This window comes from Capsicum annuum, chromosome 8 (assembly GCF_002878395.1).
Source record: "Capsicum annuum cultivar UCD-10X-F1 chromosome 8, UCD10Xv1.1, whole genome shotgun sequence".
Classification (NCBI taxonomy): Eukaryota; Viridiplantae; Streptophyta; class Magnoliopsida; order Solanales; family Solanaceae; genus Capsicum; species Capsicum annuum.
The window spans coordinates 163,204,617-163,219,349 of record NC_061118.1 but is presented as its reverse complement, the minus strand read 5'-3'; the positions used below and the strand labels follow the sequence as shown (position 1 = coordinate 163,219,349).

The 14,733-nt window shown below is 38.0% G+C and overlaps 1 protein-coding gene across 3 annotated transcripts in view; it reads left to right on the top strand.

Annotated features, from left to right (window-relative positions):
* Window positions 1-494: 494 nt before the first annotated feature.
* The window catches only part of LOC107840124 (probable sphingolipid transporter spinster homolog 2), a 17,418-nt gene continuing 3,179 nt past the window's right edge, over window positions 495-14,733 (top strand). The window contains exons 1-17 of one of the 3 annotated variants that reach the window (XR_007043714.1): window positions 495-814; window positions 2,734-2,865; window positions 3,188-3,289; window positions 4,517-4,621; window positions 4,742-4,817; window positions 5,513-5,587; window positions 5,679-5,781; window positions 5,851-5,913; window positions 6,652-6,706; window positions 6,860-6,957; window positions 7,154-7,230; window positions 7,536-7,649; window positions 7,972-8,091; window positions 8,439-8,567; window positions 9,805-9,863; window positions 14,288-14,366; window positions 14,488-14,690. Coding sequence is in view for 1 of the 3 variants with exons in the window: in XM_016683860.2 (XP_016539346.1) it covers window positions 651-814; window positions 2,734-2,865; window positions 3,188-3,289; window positions 4,517-4,621; window positions 4,742-4,817; window positions 5,513-5,587; window positions 5,679-5,781; window positions 5,851-5,913; window positions 6,652-6,706; window positions 6,860-6,957; window positions 7,154-7,230; window positions 7,536-7,649; window positions 7,972-8,091; window positions 8,439-8,567; window positions 14,288-14,366; window positions 14,488-14,624 (1,629 nt within the window). In the remaining 2 variants the exon portion in view is untranslated. Of the gene's footprint in view, window positions 815-2,733; window positions 2,866-3,187; window positions 3,290-4,516; window positions 4,622-4,741; window positions 4,818-5,512; window positions 5,588-5,678; window positions 5,782-5,850; window positions 5,914-6,651; window positions 6,707-6,859; window positions 6,958-7,153; window positions 7,231-7,535; window positions 7,650-7,971; window positions 8,092-8,438; window positions 8,568-9,804; window positions 9,864-14,287; window positions 14,367-14,487; window positions 14,728-14,733 lie in introns of those variants that run through there. The other 2 variants (XR_007043713.1, XM_016683860.2) reach the window with 2 other exon arrangements.

Below are 14,733 nucleotides of genomic sequence, written 5' to 3'. Positions count from 1 at the left end.
GTACAAAGTGAGAAATGAACTTACTTTCCGATAGGACCACAAGATGAGTAGATGAAATTAATGTTGGAGAAGAATTCATGTGATGAAATGGAGAAGTAACTAAACGTATAGACAAAATAAGATTTCCTAAAGCATCCCAACGAGTTAAAGGATTAAGATTTCCTATTAGATTTCTAATAGACAAAATATCACATTAACCTTTTTAACCTATAATATAAAAGTTTATCAAAATTTTTACTAAATATTTAGCGTATATTCCAAAATAAGGTGGTTTGACAAATTGAGTTATAAATAAATTAAAATTCTTTGATACTTAATACTATCTTTTTAAAATTAGGAATCAGCATAGGACTAAGAATATCCAGTGAGGCTCTCCTGATTTATAGTTACCATGTATTTGTGAACAACAAACACAAGATTTATCCCAATTATATATTATTATATTATTAATATTAATTATAAAGTTAAAGAAAGACAGCAAAAAAGTTTGAAACTCCATTATTGAGCCCCAAAAGAATAAAAAAAAAAAAAAGTTTAAAACCAAGAAAGTAAAGGCTTTGGGAAGGAAGGAAACAGTTATTTTCCTTCCAACCAAACTTCCAGTCAAAGAAATAATATCTTAAAAGATAATTTATTATTATTTTAAAAAAATGGGAAAAAAAGAAGCAGAACAAAAGCCTTTGGATGATTCAAATTCAACACATAAATCTAACACATCATTAGTTGATAAGCCAGCCGCAGCAGCTACAGATATGGCAATAACTTCAATTCCATCCACATTACTTCCTCAACCTTCTTGGTTCACTGCTAAAAGGTAACTTTTTTATTTAACCCCTTTGTGTATTAATGCTGAATTGCAAATTATATTGATGAAATTGGTCGTAGCTAATTCAAGAATGATTTTGACTTTTAGAGGTTTTCTTGATTTTCATGTTTCTTTCGTAAAGTTGAGAGCTTTGTGTTGACTTTCTTGATATAGTTACCTGATGGGATCTAGGTCGAATTAATGTTGTCTTGATGGAATTATTATTGAGTTTTGTAAGGAAGTTTTTTGTTCCTCAATTTTAGGTATTTGAAATTCTGTTATATTTGGTATCTTATCTGAACACAACAACAACAACAAACCCAGTGTATTCCCACTTTGTGGGGTCTGGGGGGTAAGATGTACGCAGTCCATACCTCTACCTCTGATGAAGTAGAAAGGCTGTTTCCGAAAGACCCCCGGCTCAAGTTACGAGATATCAAACAAACACATAGTACAGCACAGAAGCAGATGACATAACATAGATACTGCAGCCATAAGGAATATAAAACAGAGTAAAGCAGGAATGCAGGAATATAAAGCAGAGGAAAGCACACAGATTCGTAACAAACATAGAACACGGAACACGGAACAGAACATTGAATACGGAATCATACCAGGAATACACCCCCACCAATTACCTCCCTACATTAGCGACCCGAACAGGCCCTAATCCTCTGCCGTAATTCGCGTCTTCCAGACCTTCCTATCTAGGGTCATGTCCTCGGTAAGCTGTAACTGTTCCATGTCCCGCCTAATCACCTCACCCCAGTACTTCTTCGGTCTACCCCTACCCCGTCTAAAACCATCCAACGCTAGCCTCTCACACCTACGGACCGGGGCATCCATGCCCCTCCTCTTCACGTGTCCGAACCATCTCAATCGTGCTTCCCGCATCTTACACTCCACTGAAGTCACCCCAACCTTCTCCCGGATAGTCTCATTCCGAGCTCTATCCCTTCGGGTCAGTCCACACATCCAGCGCAACATCCGCATTTCTGCCACCTTCATTCTTTGGGTGTGGGAGTTCTTAACTGGCCAACACTCCGCTCCATACAGCAAGGCCGGACGGACTACCACCCTATAGAATTTACCTTTAAGCTTGGGCGGCACCTTCTTATCACACAGCACCCCCGATGCAAGTTTCCACTTCATCCATCCCGCCCCGATACGGTGCGAGACATCCTCGTCAATCTCACCGTTACTCTGGATCACGGACCCGAGGTACTTGAACTTATCCCTTTTCTTTACCTCCTGCGCTTCTAGCCTCACCACTACCTCATTCTCTCGCCTTACGTCATTAAACTTACATTCCACATACTCTGTCTTGGTTCTGCTCACCCTGAACCCTTTAGACTCCAGAGTTTGCCTCCACAGCTCTAATTTGTCGTTCACACCCCCTCGCGTCTCATCTATCAGGACTACATCGTCTGCAAAAAGCATACACCACGGCACCTCCCCTTGGATACGCCGCGTTAACACATCCATTACTAGCGCAAACAAAAAGGGACTAAGAGTAGATCCCTGATGCAATCCTGTCAGGACAGTGAAATGCTCTGAGTCTCCTCCCGCCGTCCTCACCTGGGTTTTCGCTCCCTCATACATATCCTTAATTACTCTGCTATATGCCTGCGGTACTCCACTCACCTCCAAGCATCTCCAAAGCACCTCCCTGGGGACTTTGTCGTACGCCTTCCTGGAGATGCTGAGCTGCCTCTTCTCCCCCACACGACGCTCCTCCGATCCCCCCCCTCCCCCCAAATTCAATTGCTCCTTTGGTGACTCGAACCCCCCAAAATCTTGGTAAAAGGTTGAGGGTTCTGTCATTTGTGTACTAGGCTATCCTGCAGTTGAAAGGGGTAACCTTTTATTGTTATTTCTTGACTTCAGCTAAACTAATTGCTTCTAACGTGTCTTCTATAAATTGTCAGGTTACTTGCTGTATTCTGTGTGATCAACTTAATAAATTATGTGGATCGTGGAACTATTGCGAGCAATGGTGTTAATGGAAAACGCAGGACTTGCAAGCCAAATGGTACATGTTCTTCTGGCAGCGGAATTCAGTAAGCATTTTATGAAATTTGCTCTCTTTCCTCCCTAGGTTGATCAACTCTGAAGTGATTGACTAAAAGGAAAAAGATGTGGTTTTGATGTTTAAGTTTTATTCCTTAATTATATCTGATATTTTCCTTTCCTTTTTCACTCTTCTTATCATTTTCTTCTTCATTTACTAATGTTTATTATCGAGAGTTTAACTTTTTCCTGGATAATGTACATTGACAATGACTCTCCCTCTCCAAAATTTAATGATGGAACTATTTTTAATTACACATCCTCATAATGCGTGCTTAGTCTTATCGTGAGCTTGTTTCTGTTTGTTTGCAGGGGTGAATTTAATTTGAGTAATTTTCAGGATGGTGTCATATCATCTGCTTTCATGGTTGGGCTTCTGGTGGCATCTCCAATATTTGCCTCCTTCGCCAAGAGGTAAATCCCAGTATACTACAAGCTTGATTTCTTTGTGCAGATATAATTCATACTTGAGAATGTTCTCTTTGGGAAGTTTATTTACTGGTGCCTGAGAGAAATATGATTTAACAATTGAATCCATCTTTATATGATTTGAAAAAGTGAAAGATTTCCCTTCACGTTACCAATTAGTTTGACTCTTAATCCTTTTTACCATATCCAAATGATTTGACCGTTACCATAGGTAAAAACGTTTTCCGAAGACTTAAACTAACTTAAGATAATACTCTTTTTGAAATACTTTATGATTAGATGTCCACTTCTCTAAAATGAAGGCTCGGGAGAACTTTTGAAAAATCAGTTGTCCTGCTTTTACGCTTTTTGATAAATATATCAACCTATAACCATTATAGCTTTGCACCTTTTCACCCATATTTCATTAAATAATCCAGATTTCAGAACTCAGAAATAAATTATTCCAAGGTCAATATTATCCTCTAGTAAATCATGTAAAGTCAAATTATTTCTTTTAATTTGAGCAGATGGGATAGTATTTTGCCTTGATGGAACATCTTAACTACGTATCTCCTTTTATTATCTATTAATTTTCACATATCTTTTATAAGAGACCACTAAGACTTCCCACATCTTACTTGGTGCTAATGCATAATCAAGGGAGACTCATCTACTTTTGAATGAAGCCATGGTGGGGATAAACTTGTAATGAGTAATTATCCAGGTGCCACTAGTTTTGATGTGGTATTTAGCTTTTCATCACATGATATTTGTAAGCAATAGGTTGGAAGAAATTTTGACTCAAATTTCATGAATTGCTTGTTGGTAAAAGATAACAAAGCCTCTGTAAATGTAACAAAAGCCATGTTACAGGGTTGGGATTTTCTTTCCTTTTAACTTCTTTGCTATATAGTACATGAATCCAATTAGAGCAGACCATTGAACTAACAAGTTTAGTCAAGAGCAAACCACAGTACATCCTAAAAAAGAATTCTCTTGTCTTCTATCTTTGGCATTCCTGAAGATGATTCTTTATTGCTGTCAGAGTTGAAGTAGAACTTTGTCGTATTTTTTTCTCAGTTTGCAGCTTTGTCATATAATTCGCTAGGAATAGTATCAGATAGAGGTTCACTAGGGAAAGGAAAAATACTTGAGTTGTATGCATATTCTTGCTTCTTTAATTCAATCAATTGCTTGAGCTTCTTACCCGTATGTTTGTTAACTCCGCAGGGTCAATCCGTTTAGACTTATTGGAGTTGGGCTGACAGTGTGGACAATAGCTGTTGTTGGTTGTGGTTTCTCGTTCAATTTCTGGTTCATTGCAATATGCAGAATGTAAGTCTAGCAATATTACTCTTCACAAGCAGTCATGTATTATTCGGAATTATTATGGGGGTGAGGGGTTGGGTGGAAGAAAGCGTATCTTTGTTTAAATTAATATATTTCCTTTTCCAGGCTGGTGGGTGTTGGTGAGGCATCTTTCATAAGCCTTGCTGCTCCTTTTATTGATGATAATGCCCCTGTTGCTCAGGTTTGTTTTTTTAATGTTTATGATTTTTGTGACTGTATAGTCCACCTTTAGTGCACTGGGCTGCCCTTTATGGTTTTTGTGACTGTGATAACTTCCAGTTGATGTCACATTTTGTGCTACTGCTATTTTTTCATATCTATATTAAGGCAAGTTATATTCTGGCAAGATTTAAATATTTTGGTGCTTTTTTAATCCTCTGCTGCTAATATGATGGTTGTTCTTCTCCATATACTTCCGTTCCATTTCATTCTCTGGTGATTACACCTCAATGTGTAAGTACTGAGAACTTTCTTTTCGATCTTTCCAATAGGCGATATTTTTGTGCTTAATCAACTTCCTGGGGGCCTAATTAAGCTATCATGAATTATCACAGTATTCTTGGGAGTCATATCCTTTGTAATATCATCTTGGTACTACTGCGATTTCTGGTGTTAGAGAACTTAAATTGCTGAATATAGGAGTGAAACGGCTTCAAGAAATAAGTATGACTAGGCTTTATGTAGGTCTTCATTTTAAAAATTTCAAGTGAACACTGGTTCCAATTCACCCTAGGTTCAAGGACGTCAAACTGAATAAAAATTGTGCAATCTCTTGTTTTTTGCATGCTTCTTCAGCCTCATTGCTGCTTGGTTATATCTCTTGATTCTTTTGCATATTGCATATTTTGTGAATGCTAATTCTCTATTTTCATCCAGAAAACAGCATGGCTGGGAACATTTTACATGTGTATACCAACTGGGATAGCAGTTGGCTACGTATATGGTGGACTGGTAAGCTTACTCTTCCGTGGTCAAGTTTAATGTTCTCTTAAAGTGATTCATTGTTCATCCCAGCTTTTACTAATGTTCCATGCTCTGATAGGTTGGTGATCATCTTAACTGGCGTTGGGCATTTTGGATAGAGGCACTACTAATGCTTCCCTTTGCAGTTTTAGGTTTAGTTATGAAACCATTACAATTAAAAGGTAACAGTAAATTAGTCTTTTGGTCTTATCCTGTATGCATTTTCTGATATCTCTTTAATTGTTATGCAGGATTCTCTCACCTCGGATCAAAAAAACCATTGACTTCTCCCCTGACCGCTTACCCAGAAGAAGGTAGTGCCTATTATCAAAGACATGTCTATTACACGTTGTCTACTTAGGCAACAGGGGAGTGTGATTTTTGCCGTAGCTTTGATCATTTTACTCAGCATGACCTACCTTCCCTGGAATTTTGTCCTTAGGAGTTTCTTGGTGCTTGACTTAGTTACTTTGTGAACAAAAATTGTGTTGGGAAGAGTCTTTGTTTTGAAAAAAAATATATTAATTATTATAGTTGAATGGATAAAAGAACTAGGGGCTTAGTGGAACTCCTGAATTGCTAAAATGAAAAGCTTCTCCCTAGATTTCTTTACTTAGATTTGTCCATGATTATCTTTTATAGTAGCAATTAAAGAAGTATAGGATAGTCCAAAATAAATAAATATGTGCCAGCTTGCAGTTGTTCCATTTGTATCAGCTAGATAACATTCTTTGTATGGCTTAGGGTGTGACATCTTGATATAAATATACTACTTAATAAGTAATAAGTCAAAGTGGTTGGAAAGTAGGTTATGTCACTTCGGCAACAAACAGTTGTATGGAGCAGTAAATAAAGATCTTCTTGTTATCCTTTTCATTTACTTCTACCAGGTAAGAAGATACTTGAAGTGGTAGAACAGGAAGCGATAGCTTTGTATCTGTGAGCTTGATCATTGTTTCTTAGCTTTTTCCCCCTTTAGGTGTTCTGTATGCACTTGTTGCGGTTTTCTCGATGGAACCATTATTTGACCCCAACTCTTGTCATTAATGCAGCTGTTTCAAATTGTAGCAATGGTTTGTTACCAACACGCGAAGATTCCAAGGATGGGTAAGGAACCTTCATAAAACTGGTCAGATGTTATTGATGGTCTTATGACAGCGAAGATCTATCACCCATCCCGCACACATGATTAAATATGAGCGATACGTCTTCTGCTTTCACTCAACTGACCTCGTTCTTGCTTTCTTCTCTTTTCTACAGTTCGAAAGGTGCTCCTAGCAATTTGAATGATTTGACAAGATTTTGGAAGGATCTGAAAATGCTTCATCTTGAAAAGATTTATGTCATCAATGTCCTAGGTATTTTATTAACTTTTCTTACCTCTAATCTTTTCATGCTACCTCTTCTTTGGATCCCAATATTGGAACATGTTTATGAACCGTTTCTGAATGTCTTCTTTTCCTGAATAAAGAGATCTCATTTAATCTTTAAACTTGGTATGCACGTTTGATAGGTTTCTACACTCTAATTCTCAACTTGAGTGGTTTCTTGCAGGATACATAGCATATAATTTCGTTATTGGTGCATATTCCTATTGGGGACCAAAGGCTGGTTATAACATATACCATATGGTAAGCTTTCAGATCTCGCAGCTATTTTCAAGGGTTACCTTTATGCTTGCATTTTTGTTACCTTTGTCAAAAAAAAAAAGTTTATGCTTGCATGATTCTGTTGATTTCTCTCTTTCACTGTCCTTGGATTCACATTTAGAAGTTGCTACGTACAAGTGAAATAAGCTCAATTCGATCATGCCCATCCCACTTACATTCTTTTTGTTTGCATCATCTGGTTATGCCGCTTAACTTTATGTGGACCTATCAAATACCACAAAAGCATTAAGTACATGTTAGCCGATCTGTAATTGGTGTTTCTGCAGAAAAATGCAGACATGATGTTTGGAGGTGTTACGGTTATATCTGGAATATTTGGAACCTTGGCCGGAGGCTTTGTTTTGGATCGAATGACGTCCACAATACCCAATGCCTTTAAGGTGGGTACTTTTTGAAATCCTAAGATTCTGTTTAATCTCTAGAAATATTTGTTACTTAATCTAGTGTCCAATGTAAAGATTATTCTTCGCTAAATGTAAAATAAACAAGTCTTGTTCAATCAGGGGTAAAAATTGTCCGAGAAGAACTTATCCTTTTGACCGTACAATTCTCTCCTCGTTTCAATTTAGTCAAATTTGCCTTCTTTAGAATGATGACCTATGAAATTCATTTTTGATGTTAATGACACCTATCTTCTCTTCTGTATTTTCATTTGAATCCTTCAAAACCTGTTGCTAATGACGTCACTATTCTGTACTGCAGCTTCTCTCAGTGGCAACATTTCTTGGAGCAATATTTTGCTTTGCTGCCTTTTGTTTTAAGAGTTTATATGCTTTCATCCCGCTTTTTGCAATAGGAGAACTGCTTGTATTTGCAACACAGGTAATTCTATTATCTATTCCAGTACTTTATGTAAATCTGGGTGCTTCTTTGTACACTAGTTCAATATGGAATTAACATTTGGAAATGCTTTCTGCAAAATGGTTCTTTCCCTACTTTCCTTGGATCCTTTATATTGTTCATATATGTGATGTCGTTTTGTTTAGGCAAGAAAACGTTATTTAACTACCAAAATTGTTTGGATGACTGGTCTTATCACCCACACATCCTTTTTCTCCTTTCTTTGGAAGTTCTCAAAAGAGTAATTGGCTTTAAATTAGATGCTTAATTAGTTTTGTTGTAGGGTTGATACTGTTTGTATAATCTTACATTAAAGCATCTGACTGCAGGGCCCTGTAAACTATGTCTGTCTCCATTGTGTCAAACCAAGCTTGAGACCACTGTCGATGGCGATGTCTACTGTTTCAATTCACTTATTTGGTGATGTGCCATCCTCTCCTCTTGTAGGAGTTGTCCAGGTTTGAGCTTGCTCATTGACAATGTTGATCTTGTTTTGCAACTTATCTATCTCTCTTTCAGGACTTCTTTTTTCCGCTGCAAAAAGATACAAACACACGCACATTTTATATGAGTTTTGCTAATGTTTTTTTTTTGAAAAGGTAGCAATTTTGTATTATAAACCAGTACTGCCTAGTACTGAAAACCCCTTACAAGAAAGTAGTGTATCATAAAAACACAATATCAGTCCTATAATGAATCTAAAACTTCTAGGATTACTTCTGCATCTACGGGACTCTTTGTACACCAAAAACAAAGTAACAGAATGCAATTTGTTTTAATCTTCTATAAGGATCTACTCTTATGCTCAAAGCTCCTAGAATTCCTTTCTTTCCAAATGGTCCACCAAATGCATGCTGGAATAATCCTCCAGTAGCCTATATTCTTTGCTCCCTTCCCTACTTCTTCCCAGCTATAAAGAGTGTCAACAACCTTACTAGGCATTGTCTTGGATGCCTCTGAGATTGATGAAAGTCTTCCATAATTGATCGATGATTCTGCAATGAAGGACAAATGGCTCACTGTCTCAGCTGCTTCCCCACAAAGGCCAGTTGAGGCTCTGTGACATGTCCAAGTTCATGATCTTGTACCCTGAGCTCACTTTATAAACCCCCTTGCTATGTTTAGTCCACCATAAGCAATCCACCTCTTTCTTCGTCCCTTGGAATATTTCCAGCAGTTTTAAAAGCTCAAATAACCTATGTACTTCCCAGTCGTTAAGATTTCTTCTGTGAGATATATTCCAAGCTTGCAGAGACCATATTTCTGCCACTGATCTTCCTTTATGAAGTGCTAAGTCAAACATATTTGGGAAGATCTCGAATAAGCTTTTGTTGCGCAACTAACTATCTTTCCAAAAAGCTTGTTTTGTTGCCATCATGGACTCTAATGACAGGGTGACTTTTTAGAAAAGGCCACCAATTCCTGATTGATCTCCATACTGTTACACCATATGGGTTGTGTACTTTTGTGACCCAAGAATCCACTTCTCCATACTTCATGTTGATCACCTTGCACTACAATGGTTGTGGTTCTTGAGCATATCTCCACAACCACTTCAATTTTAGTGCCTTGCTTTGATTTTTCAAGTTTTTAATGCCTAGACCTCTTTGTTTTTTCCTAGTAATCAATATTTTCCACTTTACCGGGAGAAAATCTTTTCTTTTCTTGTTACCTTGCCAGAAAAAATCCCTGCAGGGATTGGAAACAAAGTTAGCATGTAAGTGGGGAGGGCATCCAAGACTGCATCGATCAATGTAAGTCTTCTCCCCATGGACAAGTATTGTGCCTTCCATCTAGTCAACTTCTTCTCACATTTCTCCAAAACCGAGTCCCAGATATGTTTAGAATTTGACTTTGCCCCCAAAGGCATCTCAAGATAAATAGAGGGCAATACTCCTACGTCACCGCTCAACACAGATGCCAACTGATTCATGTTAGGAACTGAGTCTATAGGATATAGGTGGCTCTTTCGTCAATTGATGTGAAGACCTGAAATACCTTCAAATTGTACTAGAATGACCCTTAAATATTTTAGTTGCTCCTCATTTGCATCATAGAAAATTAAAGTGTCATCTGCATATTGGAGATGTGTCACCTCTAGACTCCTCTCATTGTTTGTGGATACCTTGAAACCAATGATCTATCTATTTGCTTTTGCTTACTTGAGCATGTTGTTCAGACCCTCCATGGCTAAGATGAAAAGGAAAGGGGATAGAGGATCCCCTTGTCTGATTCCTCTTTGTGCTTCAAAAAACCTTCTGGGTCTCCGTTAATAAGAACAAAAAATTTCACAGTTGAGATACAGAAGTTTATCCATTTGGTCCACTTATCCCCAAATCCCATTTTTTTAGGATAGTTAGAAGGGATTCCCAGTTAACATGATTGTACGCTTTTTCAATGTCTAGTTTGCACAAAATTTCAGGCTTTTTTAGGATCAATCTTGAATCTACAACTTCATTTGCTATTAGCACAACATCCATGATTTGCGTGCCTCTGATAAAAGCCATTTGTCGTGAGTCTACCAATTTATCAATCCCTCCTTTAATTCTCTCAGTCAAAACTTTAGAGTTTAGACAATAGCCTATAAAACTGCCTATCAAGCTTATTGGTCTAAAATCTTTCAATTCCTTTGCACCGTTCTTCTTCGGAATCAAAGTAATATAGGTGGCATTGAAGCTCTTCTCAAACATCTCCTGCTCATAGAAGTTATGGAAAGCCTCCATGATATCCTGTTTCAAAACTTCCCAACATTTGATGAAGAAACCCATGGTAAATCCATCAGGACCGGGGGCTTTATCAATGGAACACAATTTCAAACAGTTGTAAACTTCATGTTCTACAAATTTGGCCTGTAGTACTGTCTTTTCTGTCTCTGTCATTGTGGGACAATTTACCAAATTCCCAGCTGGTCTCCATCTTTCTGTTTCAGTATAAAGGTTCTTGTAGAACTCTAACATTTCTTTCCTCACTCGGTCTGGCTCCATAAAGGTTCCCCTTGTACTTCCAAGTGGTCAATTTGATTATTCCTTTTGTGTGCGTTGGCCGAGTTATGAAAAAATCTCATGTTGTTATCTCCTTCTTTTAACCATAAGGTCCTGGACCTTTGTCTCATGCAGTCTCCTCCTTCTTAAGAAGTTCTTCATATTCCAAGAAAGTTTTTGCCTTCATGGTAGCCTCTTCCTCTGGTAGCGCTCTATCATCAATCAAAGAGTCCAACTCTGCCATTTTGCTTAGCAGGTTGGATCTCTGAATATGTGATACCAAACGATCCAAACAAGCCTCAAAATAGTCCACAAAAATGCATCAACAACACGAGACCACAAGATCACAAAACGGCTATAAGAGGCAAACACAAAAACTAACGATTTGCAATAGATAAATGGATAGATAGTTAGACAAATGAAGTTGTAAATCCTAAGAGCCCTAAGAGATATCAAATCAAAGGACCCTTAACACCCACAAAAGACAATCACCTAACTCCTACGATGACACAAGAGGGACGTTATCTCCTCTAGCACCAACTTTTCAAGCCAACAATTGCAACACAAGTGATATCCACACTTGGTGCCCTCATTTCGGTTTTGTGGCTTTTCCAAGCCCTACAACTAAGGTGGTACACTCCTCACACTAGAGAGAGTTTGTTACAATGTTTCAAAGTCTTACATCAATAATCAACCAAGTATGAAATAAACCCTAAAGAACCTACTTATAGTTATTACAAAATGAAGACAAAATGACCCTAATGCCCTTAATCAAAGGAGCTCTTATGGAGTGTAAGGAAAGGGCACAAAATGACCAAAACACCCTTAAGTAGAGGGGAGGTTTTGGAGTGTTTCAAAGCTCTTCAATGCTCCAAAAACCGTGAGCCATTAAGTGTGGTCCAAAACCGTGAGTCCTCAAGTCTTTAATGCTCCGAGCAATCTTCCACACAAGGACCTTCTTAATGGCATGCTCAAAATCGGTCCTCCATGCCTGTTCTTGTATACTCGAGGGTGATCAAGTCTTGAGTCTCTATGTGTTGGCCTCCAAAGATGTCATCAAAAGCTAAGTTGGCCATTTGGCTCGTATCAATATATAGGCTTCCTTTTTCCGTTTTGCTCCACTCTTTGAGGCAACCTTTCGGAGCTTTTAATTTGCAGGCTAAGATGTAGTCAGGTCTCCCGTAGAATGCAAAAAAGCTCCACCATGAATTGACCCTGTCAACAAAACCTTTTGTGTTTAACCACCAATTTTCAAACTTGAAATAAGATTTGTTGCGATTTCAAGGACCACAAAGTAGAGCTACTGGAACATGATCGGAAGTCAGTCTCTGAAGAGTGGTCTGCTTCATCTTATTGAACTATTCACTCCAGTTGTAAGTAAATAATATTTTGTCTATTCTTGATGTTGTTTCATGCGTCCCCTTTAAACCATGTGTACTGACCTCCTTCTAGTGGCATGTCAATGAGTTCCAGGTCTTCTATGATATCTGAGAATTCTACCATTGCAGAAGATCTTCTTTGGAAGTCTCTCTTCTCAGAGGGGAACCTACATATATTAAAATCACCACAAATTGCCCAAGGTCCCTCAATTAGACCCCTGACATCTCCTAGCTCATCCCATACCTCTCCTTTCCACCTTACAATTTGGTGCATAGACCCTTGAAATGTGGCAATTGAAATTTTGAAGTAGAGCCTCAAAACTGCAAGTTAAGGTGTGAGCACCTATTTGGAATATTTCACCCTTCCAGACTCTACAATCCCATAACATAAATAATACCACCTCTTGTTCCACTTGCCTCAAGACAAGCATATCTGACACATCTTCCTCCCCAAATTTGCTTTACTAAGTCTTGAATATTCCCCTGTAACTTGGTTTCTTGTAAACATATTATATCAGCCTTCCAAAGATCTATACAACTTTTCACCACCCTTCTTTTCCCCACATCATTTAGACCCCTTACATTCCAGGACACTAAGTTGAGCTTCATTATTCAGGCTGTGAAGATCCCTTCCCCTTATTCCTACCTGCATTGCTTTTGAATTTAATATCAAAAGTGATTAAGTTCTTTAATTCGTTTGCTCCTCTGGACCTGGTCTTTTTTATTTCTGTGGTGTGTTCCATCCTTCTGGTTTGATAGGTTAGCATTGTCCTCATTTTTTATTTTTCTTGATGCCCCTAATCCCATCATCCAGATCCTCTGTTTTGTTTCCTTTTTTCTGGTTATTCCTCCCCATTTAATTCTCGAGCTAACTCTTCCCCATTTCTTTCTCCGGCAAACTCCTTTCCATTCCTTTCTCCGACTATCCCTAACCTTTTCCTTATTTGCCCCTTTCTTTTTCTTCCTTGTTCCTTTTCTCTTGTATATACACATTGAACACAAACCTTACCCATTTGTTGTGATGGCTTGTCACTGAAGTGTTTCTCCTCCTCGCTTGCGGAGGCTATTCGTACCTCCGCCAACTGACAATGAAGAACATTGTTCATCAAATATTCTAGTTTTGAAATTCTGTGAAAACACATGATACTTTGTTGGAGGGAAGAGGCCTAATGATTGTTCTCATAGTGCTGTTTTAAATCATAATTGATGGTTTGCCTCTTTGCTCAGATAATGTATAGCTATGGAAACAAAAAAAGAGAGAATATGCTTTTGTTCCCTCTTCGCATAGCAATGAATAACATAACTTACAATCTGAAATATGGTGGCTTTGATAAGAAGGGAACTGTGCTTTACAAGTGGTGTTGTTGTTGTTTGTTGGATGCTTTACAACTGCAAGATAGTTCTCTTTCTCCCCAGAGCCAAGGATGAGTTTATTCCATGTTTGGTTGGGATAAAATCGCGGGATAACTTATTCTGGAATTAGTTATCTCGGAATTGTAGTGTTATTTTTCTTCCACATTGAGTGTGGAATAACAATCCCATGATAACTTGTTCCCCAACTAAAGGAGAGAGTCTTTTTTTTTTTTTTTTTTCCCTCCAATAGTTACGAGAATGGAAGTGCAAGCTGATTTTGTTAGTTTACGTATAGTACATGAAAGACATGAAGGCCCTTGGATGGTTTCCAATTACTAGTCTAACCGTTAAATTAATTTTAGAAAAGGTCACTTAGTAAAAGTTATGTTGTAACTTTATAGATGATTTTATGGCTCTTGATAACAATACATTGATCAATATCCTCGTCTGTTTTCTCTTGTACAGGATCACATTAACAATTGGAGGGTCACTGCTTTGATATTGACAGCAATTCTATTTATAGCCTCTGGAATATGGTTTATAGGTATAGTGTACTCCCTTTGAACACCTCGAAATCCAAATCTTTATCGTTGAAAAGAATCCAATTTGATGTCATTGGAAATAGATGTGGGGTGGTTATTGATGATTTTTCTCTTTATGTATAGGCATCTTTCTTCACAGCGTAGATAGATTTGACGAAGATAGTGAGGATCAAATAAGTGATGCTGAGAGATCAAAGTCACAACCATTGCTCAAGGGGAAAAGTAGTGAACAGATTGAGGTCTCCATAGAATCCTCCTAGTAGTTTGTTGTGTAGCTGCTGCACCAATGAAATGTAAATTCTTTGGTTCTTTTACTCTTGAGAATGGTTGCTTTTGGCCCCGGTTTGCACACACCTTTACTTTTTCACC